The sequence below is a fragment of the Chelon labrosus genome (genome assembly GCF_963514085.1).
Source record: "Chelon labrosus genome assembly, chromosome: 4".
Lineage (NCBI taxonomy): Eukaryota > Metazoa > Chordata > Actinopteri > Mugiliformes > Mugilidae > Chelon > Chelon labrosus.
Window position 1 is genome coordinate 9,121,875 of NC_140340.1, and position 15,460 is coordinate 9,137,334.

Sequence of the window (15,460 nt, forward strand, 5' to 3'; positions counted from 1 at the left end):
AACACGTCATTCTAGCAGATGGGAAAGGGTGGAAAAGGGAAACAAGCCACGTTTCCTCTGCCATCACCCCTCTGAGTGATGGACTTTTCTACCTCTGACTAATTAAGTTTTTTTGAGCACAAGGGTCGACTTGGATTTCCTCTAATTTCATATAAAAAAAAGTCCCTGAACGATAAGAGGGAGATACATATTCCAAAGCCACACAAAGTGACAAGAACAAATTAAATTCCACTGAACAAGAGAACTGGTGAGTCGTTATCTGGGAAACAAAGGCTGGCAGATATCCTCGCACCATCTTCCCTGCTGCCGATGCTTGACATTATGTTTTTATTAACACACCAACCAAGATGTAAACGCCATGTGGCACTCGCCGGTCTCATCTTGTTCCCTCTGTCGCGCTCACGCACACACAACCACGCACGTACACAAACGGGCTATTCTGAGTGGGAGGTGGCAACGAGGCTAATGAGCACGGCTCAGGCCTGATTGATCGCCTAAATAATTAAACATGGGTGGTACCTGGAGACGCCATATGCTCCGTTTTTACGTCCTCCCAGTGGCTCCGCCATGGACACTGACCTACGGTGTGAGTGTTTGTGAGCACGCAGCTGACTGTTTGCCACAGAACTTGGAAGGAATCGCAAGGACGCGAGGTCTCGAAAAATACAACCAACGTTTAAGTAATGAATATATTCTAGGTGTGGGATCTATAAATATACAAGAAGTGCATGTCTGATGCATGGCCTCAGCTGGCTGCACCTTGCGCCCTCTCCTATTGGGTACACCCCTGATGCAGGAGCAGCTGCACAAATGGGCTGGATTTGGTCCTTTCTGATTGATTGGGCGTAAACTGTTCATGGCTGAGGTGACAAGAGGACCCCTGGGGGAGAGGAGGAGCCAAGGAAAGCCTTTCTTTCCTGCAGGGTGGAAACGGAAACCCTCCCAGCAGCTACACTGTATAGAGACTGACTGGATAACACTTCAACCAGTGGAGATTAGAAGAAAGGCGAATGAATACCTCAGAGTAAAAGTGGTCCGCCTTTGAGGTGACTCTCCATTTGAATATCAGCTCTCATGCTCTTTTTTATTCCTGCTGCCTTTAATAATTTCTCACCTGGTCCACTAAAACCCTGAAGGTTTTTGCAGAGCTACGTATGTGAAGATCTTGTTGGCGACTATTACTGAACGTAACATGAGGTCATGTGCACATCATTGAAAGACAACTAAAGGCTGTCACATACTCTGCGAGAAGCGAGCAATTTGTTCTCACATTCCTCGTTTGGGAGTTCTTGCGGCATGTTCTCGCACATCAACCCGGCAGAACTTTTTTCTGTGGTGTCCGGCAACTATTCTCTGTGACCGGTCAGAAATTGGAAATGGGGGTGGGTTAATGCGAAAAAGCGGGAATGCTAGCCGCCACTCTGTGAGCTTCCAGATGCTAATTAGCTAATGCTAATGAACGGCGTGATCCGACGGACACGGCCGTCAAAACGACTGACTGACATCCGCATCTCCCACAATGCTTAGCGCATGTGACGTATGCTGCAGTGGGAGGCCCCTATGAGGACTCCCCCGGAGTTCGGCACTTGAGTTTCTCCCAAAGTATAAATTGCCTGGCCAGAACGAACTTTGTTCTTGCTCATGTCGAGAACAAGAACAAATCTCTCGCTTCACGCCGAGTATGTAACAAGCTTTAGGCAAATCAAGAGGGAAGCTTCCTTACCTTCACCGAGCGTCTGCTTCAGTAAGTCATGCTTGGCCTGCAGTTTAATAATGAGGTTACTGCCATTCAGGTACTCCTTGAATTTCTAGACAGAGAGATGAGGGAAGTAATGAGCGAAGAGCAGGATTAATCCAGCGTAACATGAGCCCAGTCAAACTGTTCGGTGTCGCTCAAATCAGCGTGAACGCAATTCGTTGTAGTTTTAATTTAATTTCTATTTTCAGAGCTTGCGGAAACGATGACTGATGGCTTGATTCTGAACAGCAGCTCAACAGTCTGGACCGACAAAGGCAGGCGGACGCGAACTCACAGAAAAGTAGAACATTTCCGTCTCCTGTTGGTTGGACCTCCTTTTGGCTATGTTGAGCTTGCTCATGTAGGACTCGGACGCCACGGACTTAATGGATTCGGTGGAGCGGCTATGCTGGAAGGCGTCTGACACGTCGAAGTCCTCCACCGTCAGCATGTCCTGCAGTGTTTGCATGGTGGCATCCAGGGTCTTTCTCACCTGGATAGATCAGAAGCGACAGAGTTAGAGAAAGGAAAGAATATGATAGATAAAGCATCATGTTTTACTTTGTCCCGGTCATATTTTCTCCTTTCTGAAGATCAAGGGCATTTGTTCTGTATCCAGTTTAACAAGCTTTTTTATTTTTGTATTTATTTTTAGTGGTGTTATGTTGGGTATCTCTGTGTACGTGGCTATCTGGAGACTATTGTGTAAATTATTGCTTCAGTGTCTAATAAGCCCATGTGGGCTGCGCACCATGGTGTTTGACACTTAAATAAACTTAATCAATCAATCAAAAATGTTCCATCAAATCTTGGGAGTAACTGATGACATTTATGAAGGCAGGAGACATTTAAACCAAAAATGAACTGACCCCCGAACAATAAATGACCTTTGACTGCATTGAAATGACCCAGCTTTGGACAATAAGTCTAAAGCATCAAAATGAAGAGGGTATGGCAAAGAAACAGACCGTTCACAAAATTTAATGGAGTTTTTTTTTGTTGTTTGTTTGTTTAGGACTGAGATTGATAAAGGTAATTTTCTGTAATGGCATGGCTCATCCATTATCCTCCAGAACACAGGACACGGGGAGACAGGGACGAGACAGAGCCATCGCCACTTGCAAGTCAAACAGGCGGTGGTCATTATCGCCTCCATTTGCACCGTTGTGTCGGCGGTCCTTAATGAGAAATCCCTCTTCATCACAAAACAGCCAATTTCATATATGTCCTCATAGAAATCACAACATTGGCATCGTGACAACCTAAAGCTCAGCTCCTGCAGTACAAGGGTCATTGGAGAGTAATTGCAATGAGAACAGATGGTGATGTGGCCCTCCTGCTTGGTGTTTTGCCCTCAGATGGTGTGATGGCTCGGGGGAAAAATGAGACAGGGCTTTCTGTTTTTGAGAGAAAGGGGGGCAGGGAGGGCGGGGGTTGCTGGTGGTGGAAAGAAACACATCATAAATCCTCACCTCCTCGTTCTCGATCTTTAGCGTCGCTAAGCGAGACTGCAGTTGGTGGTAGCGCATCAGGAGTTCAGTCTGGACCGGCTGTTGTGCGCTGACCTGGCACACCTGAGGAGGACAGAGAGAAATGAGTTGAAACGGGCAAAATAAATCAATTTGGTGACTTCATTTGAGGAGGGAAGGTTCAGTGGAAAGAGGAGCAAAGCTGCGGCATACCTCGTCTCCCATGTGTGGCAGGTAATCAAAGCGCATCGGAGGACAGAACACCTGGTTATGCATATCCATGATCTTGTGCTTGTCGCTGCGGGAATCCAGGTTGTCCACTGCATTCTCGATGATGTCTAGTCCCTCGTGGCGTGATGTCTCCAAGTTGTACTCTGCAGACAAGTAGGTCCTGAAGGTGCGTGCCAAGCTAGCATGGTAGCCCAGGTCGCAGCACTGCGGAGATGAAATATCAGAAAAACAAACATAAAACTCACGTGGTATTACTGTCAAATGGCACCATGAAACATACAGTATGGGTTTTCAGAAACAGTGTTTAACCTTGGTGAAAGTATCACCTCTGATCTTGGGTGTGGTCAGACAATGGAGGCCTCTAAACCTCCCCTATATCTATACCTACGTCATGACCGAAGGACTGCTATTGCTACAATTGAGGTGGTGGAAAGGGGCTAGTTGAGGTAGTCTGGTGAGGATGGGCATGGCCCCCTGTGAGGAGACCAACGAGTGGACCCAGAATAGTGAATTAGTACCACAACTAGACAAGGAACACCTTAGGATTCCTCATGGGGAACTAGGATGTGTTGAAGGAATACCATGCTTAGCCTGTTGCTACATCCCGACCTCAGATAAGTGGATGGAAATTAATGGACGAACATATCTTAATGATAAGAATGTAAAAGTGTAAAATTCATTTGTATGGTTTATAGTCTGAGCACCTTCCGGCATGTTCAGACCCATTTAATGGACTAAATCCCAAATTATATCCTGCAACAGGTTAGCTTGCAAAAATAGAAGTAGAGTTCACAGAATTACAGGAGCTAGCACAGTAGGACACCAGAGATAATTACAGAGGCTTATCACACGGAGCTGTATGAAGTAACCTAATTAAACAGAGGATAGCAGTGAGGAGCTTTAGAGGAAGCTCGAGGCAACTGGCAGCCCGGTAAATCACTAAGTAAACGCTGTTTAGCACTCTTTACCACTGAGGAAGTTGTCTCTCTAGTTCGTGCACAAGCCTCATTGCACCGCTCAGTCAAAGTGACTCAGTAGACCCAAGACCAAAGGGAGAAAATTAGCCTCTTTTTAAACAAGCAAACAGTGAGAACAAACTCATACATCTACAGCAGCGGGCTGCAGCAGCAGAAGATTAAAAGATTAAATTTTCATATTCGCATACGGCATATGCATTTGCAATTGCACCGATCAGGCATAACATTATGACCACGTTCCTAATATCGTGTAGATCTCCCTTGTGCCTCCAAAACAGTTGTGACTCATCAGAGAATGGACATGGGCCTTCTGAGGGTGTCCTGTGGTGTCTGGCAACAGAATGTTATTAGTGGGGGCCTTTGGGTCCTTTGGGTTGAGGGGAGGGGCCTCTGTGGATCATCCCACAGATACTTGATCAGTTTGGGATCTTGTGAATTTGGAGGACAGGTCAACACCTTGTGCTGTTCTTCATGTTTTTTTTTTAGTTGTTCCTAAACCGTTTTTGTGTGTGTGCCTGTGTCAGGCTGCATCCTGCTGGGGATGGCTGCTGCCATCAAGGAGTGTCATTGCTATGGGGTTGGGGTGCCTGGTCTGGTCTAGGTGGGTGCTACATGTCTAAGTAACATCCACATGAATGAATGCCAGGTCCAAAAGTTTCCCAGCAGAACACTGGATTGTCACAAGATGGTCAATGTTATTTATTTCTCCTGTCAGTGGTTTTAATGTTGTGGTTGATTGGTGTGCGGTAATATTAACACATTATGGACACACCAAAGAAATTCCAACAAAGGTCAACTGCAATGTCGCCTCATATCTATTGTGTCTGGACTAAAAAGTTGCACTTGAAAACACAGCAAAGATTCACTGCTCATCATTTGATCTACAGTAAGTTCTTTTTAGATAATGTTATGGCTGATCGTGTATACAATGTTTCTATTATATCTCTAATGCTACCAGCAGAGACCACATATATTCTTCTCACATGTTTTTACTGTGTCACACTCATCACAGAAGTCATTGTTTCTCAGCAGAGCCGTAAACTCTTCATGTCGTTCTGAATCACAATAAGATCACCAGCAACGCTCAGTTCTTGCTGCATGAATGTCTGGTTTGATGTGTGGTGGGCTGCGGAGCTGAAATGACAATCAAAGCCTTTTTCCTCCTCTTTCCTGCTTGTCCCTGGCAAACCAGTCGAGCAGCTCACAATCCCCGTTTCCCCGCCGCTCAGCAGGATTCGGGGTGACAGGGACCTATCGGTTTCCAGGCGCCTGATCCATAAAAGCTGTCCAGCAGAGATGCAAGGAGAGCAATGAATCAGGCTCTCTGTGTGTCCATCTACCGGCATCACATCAGCGCCATACCGCACACAGTCTGGCACAGGTTTAGCCACAAGTCCTGTTCATTGTATCATAGAAATGTCACTGAAATCACGTCTTATCATGACTGACCTGGGAATTGTGCATCTATCAGGGTAGTGCCATATGGTGGTGTGGCCTCGAGCACAAAAAAACTGACAGCCGGGCCAAGAGCACAGAGAGACAAAAACAGACACACTGACTGTTCATGATAGAAGTTTCACCTTAGCGTTTAAAACCACATTCGGCTGCATTTGTCACACACATTGTGCAACAAAACGAACCATGAACAGCAATTCAGCCTTGTTGTTTTACACTCGCCAACAGCTTAAGAGACATCAATAAATAGAGTGTTGAACACGGTGAGACAGAAGACACAAAACATTATTTTGGCATGGCCTGACTTACTAGCACAATTACCTATTGTACTAGAAGTGAAGAAGAAACTCAAAAGAAAACGTTTCTGACATAAACTGGAAAAAAATAAAATAGTTCAGTTGCTGCCGGTGCGTACTGCATAACAGTAGAAGCAGGCAATAAAAATGTCAAACGTCAATGAAATTAGATGACAGTGCAAATAATGGAACACAAAGGCCAAACTCTCCAGATACAGAAAAAAGGCAAAAAACACACTTTTAAAAGCGGTCACTGAAGGCTTCTTCATCTTAATCCTCTTAATCTTCACGTGTTTTCCGTAGGGCGACTGGTGGCAGGTCACCCGAGGCTGAGAGACACCGACCACATTAACCATATTCACGGCCGCATAAACAGAGCCTCTGCTCCCCTGGCTGACTTCCAGCCGTTATTGGTTTGCCAAACAAAGTCAACCCTTCAGACGCTGCTAATGAGATTTTGCAGCTACTGGTTCACAATTTGAATCGCTTTCTGGTTTATTTATATTTCATAGGAGCAGAAAATTGTTGATATTAAAAAGAAAAAAAATAACTATTGAATCACAATTCTTGGATTAGATTTGAGTCAGGGTCAGACGGGCTGCATGTTCTAGTCTCCTGGGTCAAGTTTTTAAAATGTGACAGTCAAAGGGGGACAATTATGAAGACATGCTGTGGTCACCCCAGCAAAGCTCCCAAAAGCAGCTTTCGCATAGACAAATAAATGAAGACAACGCTGGAGTAGAGGAGAGCAAAGATACAGAGCAGAAACCCTTCTGTCAACGCCGATGGTGTCCCCTGAAATCACTCAAAAATGTCACTGTGTGCAAGTACAGAACGCCGCTACGCTAATTTTCATGTCAACAACAGTCAGTCACCAGCATATCAGCGCTGGGTCTGTTATGCAGAAATTAATACTGACAAAACGATGGCAAATGCATTTACCGAGGCCAACGGAGCAGCTCGAAAACAAACAGCTAACAGGCTGCGAGCGAATGAGACGCAGGAACAGATGGTGAGAAAAGTGACAGTGCCGCAGAGTTAAATCAACACCAGAAACCCCAGCTGAGAGATGCAAACAAACTCACGTGCCCCCGTGTGCGCATACTCACGTCGAGCATATCGGAGACGTCGTGGATGTAATATTTCGCCACCACTGCATTTGTTGCCGCCAGGTTCAACAAATAGTCGTTCCGGGCTTTTGTGCACTTCAGCTTATTCTCCGAGTACTTGGCTTGCCTCTGGGGAGGAGAGAGGAGACAGAGAGGATGAAGGGAAAATCGTCAGTGCAGGCAAACTAAGCAGTGCGGGAGGGATTGAGAGTGCGCTCAGGGATCATCAGACAGGTGGAGATTGAAGTTGTAGTTTGGAGAGGCTGCGGGGACGCTGCTTCTACACAATAATGCGTTAAGTGGCACAGACAGGCCCGCATTTAGTCATTAACTCTGCCTCTCAACGCTGAAGTACCGAATACAAGCTGGTATAAAACAGCTTAGTGAATAACATCACTAATGGGGGACAGTACAGATGATAGGGGAAAACTAATAATTATCACTTTAAAACATCCCCAGTTTATCACTTACTTTCTTTATATTACAAGTGTTCTGAAATTCTACGTTTAAACATAAAATGAGGTACTGTCTGGTCAAATTTGTGCTAATTTGGACACATTTCAGGAGGACAATTTTTATTTAATATTTTTTAAATTAAATTTAAAAAAGGTGACTCTGGGGAAACTATGATATTTTTTGATATTTTATGGTATTTTTATGGGTAAAAAAACATATTTTTGAAAACAAAATGTCAAATAAATCAGACCGTGAATGATATATGGAAACTACTTTAACAGGACACATATGTACACACACGATTTTCGAAATTTTATGTTCACATGCATACTATTTTTTTTAAGCATTAAAGGGGAACTACTGTTTTTTACAACCTGGACCTTATTTTTGGCATAAAATACGATCGTTTACTCACCCATATAATTTTTGTGTAATTTGTATTGGTTTGGGAGATATTTAGATCAGTGTATATCCATATAGTGGGAGTGACTGGGGCACCGAAATGCAGCCTCTAAATAACGCATTATCTGCCGCGAAACTCATTAATTTCACCTATACTTTGTTATGATACGCTAGTGCTATTCCCCATTGAGTCCGGAGTTACCTTAGTTGGCAGATAATGCGTTATTTAGAGGCTGCGTTTCGGTGCCCCAGTCACTCCCACTATATGGATATACGCTGATCTAATTATCTCCCAAACCAATACAAATTACACAAAAGTTATATGGGTGAGTAAGCGATCGAATCTTATGCCATAAATAAAATCCAGGTTGTAAAAGACAGTAGCTCCCCTTTAATTTGTACAAATCCTAAGAGACAAATAGTAGTAAAATGCGTGTTTTTAACTCTTCAAAGGAATACTAGCATTTGTTTTTTTGCTTAAACTTAGATAATATGTCTGTAGGTAAAAATGCAGCTAAAGCTATTGGCTAGTTAGCTAAAGACAGCATCAAGAGTGACTTTTTGGACCTCTAAATCTACATATTTAATGTGTAGATGATAAACCAGAAATAATCCTCAAGCCTGACTCTGGGAAACAAACTAAAGTCTCTTTGTACTTCAGGTTTTAACTATCATATCTATCTTCCTGTGGGTCTATTCTTCCCATGCAAATAGATAAATGCAGGCAGTTGTACTCAGTACTAAAGCAGTAAAGGCAATAACAAAGTGGGTGACAGAGTAGCCTCACCCACTTTAGCAACACAATGATCCTGAGGCAACTCAGAAAAGCCTCACTGGTGTTTGAAATTCAGCAAAAACGTCATAATTCTAAATAGACTTGAGCCCATTATTTGAACTATTTATTTGCAGATTACGCTATGTCGGGGCATTTTATTTCCAATTTCACAAAGCCATTGTGATGCAAGTTTCTCTAGTGTGTTAGAGGAAAATAGATTAACTTTTCTCCCTTCCTCTTCCTCTTCCAACCTGTTCGCAGGCAAAGTGATGAGACAGAAGCTCGGGAACAAGGCACGGGGAAAAAAACCCCAGCAAACATTCATCGGCACGCTGGGTTATAAATAGTGAGCGGCTCCCGAGCCAAGCGGTGCCTCTAAGGATGGCAGCCTGAGGAGGGAGAAACACCAACAGCCTTTTTGATTTCCTGCACCTGAGAGATAATGAGGGTTTCATTTGCATGGAGGAATTCCAGAGTAAGATCCTGAATAAAAGATGCATGGCAGCATCTAAACTACTGTGTGCTCCGGAGACCCCCAGTCCAACACTGCTGGCAGAGAGGGGTTTTCACAAACTGGAAATCTGCATAAGATGGAGAGGGACTTGGAATATTGGCTGAAGACTTACAGTATACTCCTGAGATACTTCTGACATTCACTGTTGGTCTCTCCTTCTTTCACACTTTCCAAATGAATAACCTGAGCTTGTTTTCCACTGACAATAATCTGAGACACTGGTTCAAGGTATTCCCTCGCCGAAAAGCTAAATCCTCAAGGATTTATTTTACGTTGTTGCTCAAACCAAGCTGAGCTACATGCATGTCAACAAACGATGAATTTTTCTTTTTGGCACCCTTACCTTCTCTTTCATCTTCTCAATCTTCCTGACGGAGCTGCGTCTCGGTTGGCGGTCCTCGTGGCGGAGGAGGTTGACGTTGAGATCTCCGGACTTGCTGAACTGCTTCTCCTCCTGCTTCTCGGCGTCTTTCAGCTTGCTCTCTGCGCTGATGCTCTCAGTGTGGTACATGTGGTACGTTTTCATCACCTGCAAGGGGAGTGTGTGACAGAAGAGGAACATTTTATATGGTTTATCATCATTACATTTCTACAATCTAGGGTGCACAGTGCTCTGACAACACTGAATGATGCCTCGCACATGGTGTCAAATCATGTTAGTGTCGGCAAATTGGAAGTTATATCAGCAGAAGAAGAAGTAGTCCACCGATATTGACAAGGAAATACAGTTTCTTTTGGTGGTTTGACAGTTCAGATGAGCTGTCAAGACGAACGAGTCATTTTCAATTGAAGATGGTAATGTGAAGACATAAACTGACACTTGTTTACACCGATCATGCATAACATTATGACCTCCTAATATTGTGTAGGTCTCCCTTGTGCCTCTTTTGGCCCCCTTTTGGTCGTATGGGTCGAGGGGAGGGGACTCTGTGGATCATCCCCAGGTACTTGATCAGTCTGGAGGCCAGGTCAACACCTTGTGTGTTTCATGTTTTTTTGTTGAGTTGTGCCTATGCCTATGTCAGGCTGCATCCTGCTGGGGATGGTTGCTGCCATCAAGGAGTGTCATTGCTATGGGGTGGGGGTGCCTGGTCCGGTCTAGGTGGGTGGTATATGTGCAAAATATTTTAATGTTGTGGCTGATCCTTTTATGTGCAGTGCAACAAACCAAAGTTGAGCTGACCTTCATTTTTTTTTTTTCAGTTCTACAACGAGGCAGTAACACGTCAAGAAGTTTGCATAAGGTTTGTGAAATCTGTCATCTTTTAAAAGCGCGATGACGTCCAACAACGTCAACGAGCAATGCTTCAATATGGGACTTGGTGGCAGTGTAGCTGGCCACGCTTGGCCATTCCGTAAGTTTGCGGCTGATAGTGCGAACAAAGCATTAGTGTCTTAAACTGCGACTGATGAGGATCTTCAACTTCACTGCTTTATGTAAAACTGGAACTGAGAGGAAGGGCCGCAGTCCTTGAATTAAATGCTTCTACAGGGAGTCAAACATAGGTTTTTTAATAATGGGTAGGTAATAATGCCATATAGTCAGTATATGTAAAGTCATTATTATCATGACAGATGATATGACTATCGCCATACTGACAACCACAGTGCACATCTCTTGTGGCCAAACTCACACCACAGGCCTTCATGTACTTTTGTCTACATATGCCCATTTACAAAACCACAAATATCTACGCGCTGACTTTGCCGAGGCTTTACTGCCGTATTGACACGTGTTTATTATTGTCTTCTAATATAACAACTGCCGTAAGATGGAAACAGAATGGATCGTATCATTCACAGTTTTTACTGTCTTTCCAAAGTCTTCACGGAGGCCTGGGGGGATCAGTATTTGGGCGTCGATACAGCGGTAACACAGATGTCACTACATGTGGAATATTTTAAGTGGATCCAGGAGCCCAGGGTTGTGTGCGGTTAAGTCTTGGCTGTCAAATCTCCAACTCACTCCTTTCTCTCCTCCTCACTGCAGCTTCTCTGGCCTCCACATCGTTTCTACTGTACCTCCTCATTATCTGAGGTTCTTTTTTGGCTCTTAGGTGAAGCAGGGTGACAACGCTGTTTTCTGCGCTCTCTCTGAGGTTAACTCTGCTCTTTGATCTTGATCAGAGACGCTCAATTTTTGACGCCTCCCCCCCCCTTAGTCCAACATGGTGATGACAAGACTGCAGTCACAGAAATCCCTCGTTAGACAAGACAGGAGCAGCCTTAGTCTTTCTTAACTCGTCCCACATGCTGGTTGGGAGTCTCTGCTCTCGGGGGCCCGTTCTTAAGCCTCGTAAAGGATCGCCCAGATGTGCGCTACGTCTTCAAACGTCTTGGGCTTCCATGATTTTCTATGAACACCTCAGTCAACATAAACAGTTGTTTATTTGTTTCCTGTGACCGAGACAGTAATGTCCACTTAAACAGCGGGGTTCCTTTCATCTGTATGAGAGCTGCTCATCAAAATGGCATGTTTGCTGCGGGGTCACTCGCAACTATAATCTTCCACTGACCTCCAACTCTGTGTATTCCCATTTCTGCCCTGAAATTAATACCGCTCCTTACCAGAAAGCAGAGGAACGCTACAAGAATAACAGAGTGTTGAACAGAAAGCTGTAAGGCAAACACCTGAGAATACAATAAATGAGCAGGAAATACAGACAGCAGTCTATTCTCAGAGTGACACTGCTAGACACTGATGTAGCTGCTCCAGGACAACAGAAACTAGGCTAAGACTCTCAATTCCTCCCCAGGCTGTCAGACTGTTCAAAATCCACAGAAAATGCGCTAAGTTTCAAGCTATCTTTGAACCATCTGACTGCAGGACCTGCAGCTAAAGACACAAAGTAATTTGCAGGGAAGACTGAGCTTCAGCTGTGTCTACAGGAGGTATGTGTGTGTGTGTGTGTGTGTAGGTGAGTCATCTGACAGCAGCTTAGGGCTATTTAACTCCTGAGCAGAGTCTCTGAGCTGGTGAAAAAAATTTTCTAGGTAATGGCTGCCGTTTTTCTTAATAAAGGCAAGACAAAAGGTGTACGCTTCTATTCAGCATAAATCTAAATATTCCAGTAGTTTAAAATACTTACTGGAACCGCTCCTACACTTCATCCCCATACTGCCTACTCTAAATATTATTTCCTCTGACCTAACTCGAAAGATCTGCTGAGATATCATAGTGCAATACACAGATCAGGCATAACATTATGACCACCTTCCTAATATTGTGTAGGTCTACCGTGTGCCTCCAAAACAGCTGTGACTCATCAGAGAATGGACATGGCCCAACAGGATGTTGTTGGGGGGGGCCTTTGGGTCCTATGGGTTGAGGGGAGGGGCCTCTGTGGATCATCCCACAGATACTTGATCAGTTTGGGATCTAGTGAATTTGGAGGCCAGGTCAACAACTTGTGCTGTTCTTCATGTTTTTTGAGTTGTTCCTAAACCGTCTTTGGTTCTGTGTCTGTGTCAGGCTGCATCCTGCTGGGGATGGCTGCTGCCATCAAGGAGTGTCATTGCTATGAGGTTGGGGTGCCTCGTCTGGTCTAGGTGGGTGCTACATGTCTAAGTAACATCTGTATGAATGCCAGGTCCAAAAGTTTCTCAGCAGGACACTGAACTGTCACAAGTTGGTCAATGTTATTTACTTCTCCTGTCCTAAAACACCTCATTTATTGCAAGAAATATGCAATAGCTGAGGGTTTGTTGAAACATGGACTCCCCTTTGTCTTTAGAACTGCTGTGGCATAGACTCAGGAAGGTGCTGAAAACATTCCTTAGAGAGTTTGGTCCATATTGAAGTGATGGCATCACACAGTTGCTGCAAATTTGTTAGGCTGCACATCCATGATGCAAATCTGTTCCACCACCTCCTACCCCCCACGCTCTATTGGACTGAGATCTGGTGTGCTGTGAACTCAGTGTCATGTTGAAAAAACAGTTTGAGACTATTTTTGCTTTGTGAAATGGTGCGTCATGTTTCTGGAAGTAGCCATCAGAAGATGGGTCCCCTGTGGTCATGTCATGTCATGACAGTACTGAGATCCATGCTTTCATGTTGTTTACATCAAATTCTGACCATACCATCTGAATGTCACAGCAAAAATCAAGAAGTCAAGACTCAACAGATCAGGTGACGCTTTTCCAACCTTCTAGTATCCAGTTTCGGAGAGCCCTCGTGAATTATAGCCTCAACTGTCTGTTTTTAGCTGACAGGAGTCCCACTCTGTGTGGTCTTTTGCTGCTGTAGCCCATCTTCTTCAAGGTTCGACCTGCGTTCAGACATGATCTACAGCATATCTCTGTCACTGTTGCTTTTCAGTCAGCTCGAACCAGTCTGAACATTCTCCTCCGACCTCTGCCATCAACAAGGCCCTTTTGCCCAGAGAACTGCTGCTCGCTGGATGTTTCCTCTTTTTCAAACCATTCTAGACATGGCTGAGCGTGCAAATCCCGGCAGATCAGCAGTTTCTGAAATACTCAGACTGGCCTGTCTGGCGCCAACAAACCATGCCACATTTAAAGTCACCTTTCTTCCACGTCCCGATATCTCCAGTGCACGTCTAAATGCACTGAGCTGCTTCCATGTGATTGACTGATCAGATATTTGCAGTTAATGAGCATATGAACCTAAGAGGGTGTATATATCAATTTGTTGAGCACGTAACATATAAATTGCCACATTGTGGTTATATATTGTTGGAACAAACAATGACTGAATGAAAGTTACCTTCGCTTGAGACGGACCTTCAGACTCAGTGCTTATCTTATCAGAACGATAAGATAAGCCGAAGCATTATTGATCCCAGTGGGGATATTAAGTCTGTACAGCAGGAAATTAACACAAGTAAAGGCGAGGGAAACGAGATTTCTCAGAGCCCAGTTACTGAAGGAAGTGTCGGGTAGCGACTGACCCTTTGCACAGTTTCTTCCTTTCAGGGTCTGTGTTAATAACAAGCCGCAGAAGACAACAGGATCTTCACTCTCACTCATACTCCGACTGCAGCGTCACACTTGAAACAATATCAGAACAGTGGCTGCAGCCCACAGTCTCTCCCTCACCTCTCACCGAGCTGCCAGGGATCCAAATGGGAATTCACAGTTTTCTTTTAACAAAATTTGTTTTGCTGGCAGCCAGTGAAAAGTGTTAGAGAATAACACAAGGCAATCCCCATGTGGCCGCACTATTGATTTAGCTACTTGTGTACAATGAAATACTAACAAGGGTCCAGTCATAAAATACAACTCGTATTCCTGTTCAACATACTGCAAGCTGCAAGAGGTGACATCAGATTGCACGGTTTCATGCTGTAAAGCTTAAACTTTCATGCCTCTTTGTTTGCTATACTGCATGTTACTATGTTAAATAGAAAAAATAACTTTCAAACAAATAACTTAAACTATTTTAATTACAACTGCGCCCAAACTTGATTAGTTGCAAGAAAATATGTGTAAGTTTCAAAAATAGCTAAGTTAGAAAACCAATCAAGTATGAAAATGCCTGCGCTTCAGCATGACATTATTAAATTCATAGGGAGACACGTGTATGTGTTGTCGCGGCATTTCATTTTTCCACCTTAGCTGTGAAGTTTCGCACAACTCCCACAACCTTTCTCATATTTAGAAAGAAGGAGGCTGCACGTCAACAGTTTTTCGATCTTTAATATTCAGCCAGGCGGCAGTTGAGGCCAAGTAGAGCATGAGAAGAGCCAGCATCTGAGTTTTATTATGCAGCCATAGCAGGGTAAAACACATATATAGTAAAAATGTACGCCACGGTGAATAAGAAATGCACTCTGACACTAGAGGTCAGACTGAACCTGGCTGGCAGACATAACCTTCTGAGAATGATTGCATTTTCATTTATTCACGTAAAAAATGGCCACATGTGTAGAATATAGCAGCCTTGGTCAGTTTTTTTTTTTAAAGACATTTGACCAACAACAACTCTGGAGATGAGTATGAATGTAATTAACATACACTGTATGCACATGCTACCCATGATAACACCGTCTGTGTCCAGATCTACAGATGGTTGG

General features: G+C 44.0%; 1 protein-coding gene across 1 annotated transcript in view; it reads right to left on the minus strand.

The window, feature by feature from the left end:
- The window catches only part of srgap3 (SLIT-ROBO Rho GTPase activating protein 3), a 61,734-nt gene that overhangs the window by 12,916 nt on the left and 33,358 nt on the right, over window positions 1-15,460 (minus strand). Inside the window, exons 5-10 of the mRNA XM_084542529.1 lie at window positions 9,766-9,951; window positions 7,276-7,404; window positions 3,421-3,642; window positions 3,211-3,312; window positions 2,034-2,231; window positions 1,724-1,808 (exon numbers count right to left, since the gene is read on the minus strand). Coding sequence (XP_084398655.1) covers window positions 1,724-1,808; window positions 2,034-2,231; window positions 3,211-3,312; window positions 3,421-3,642; window positions 7,276-7,404; window positions 9,766-9,951 — 922 coding nt within the window. The remainder of the gene's footprint in view (window positions 1-1,723; window positions 1,809-2,033; window positions 2,232-3,210; window positions 3,313-3,420; window positions 3,643-7,275; window positions 7,405-9,765; window positions 9,952-15,460) is intronic.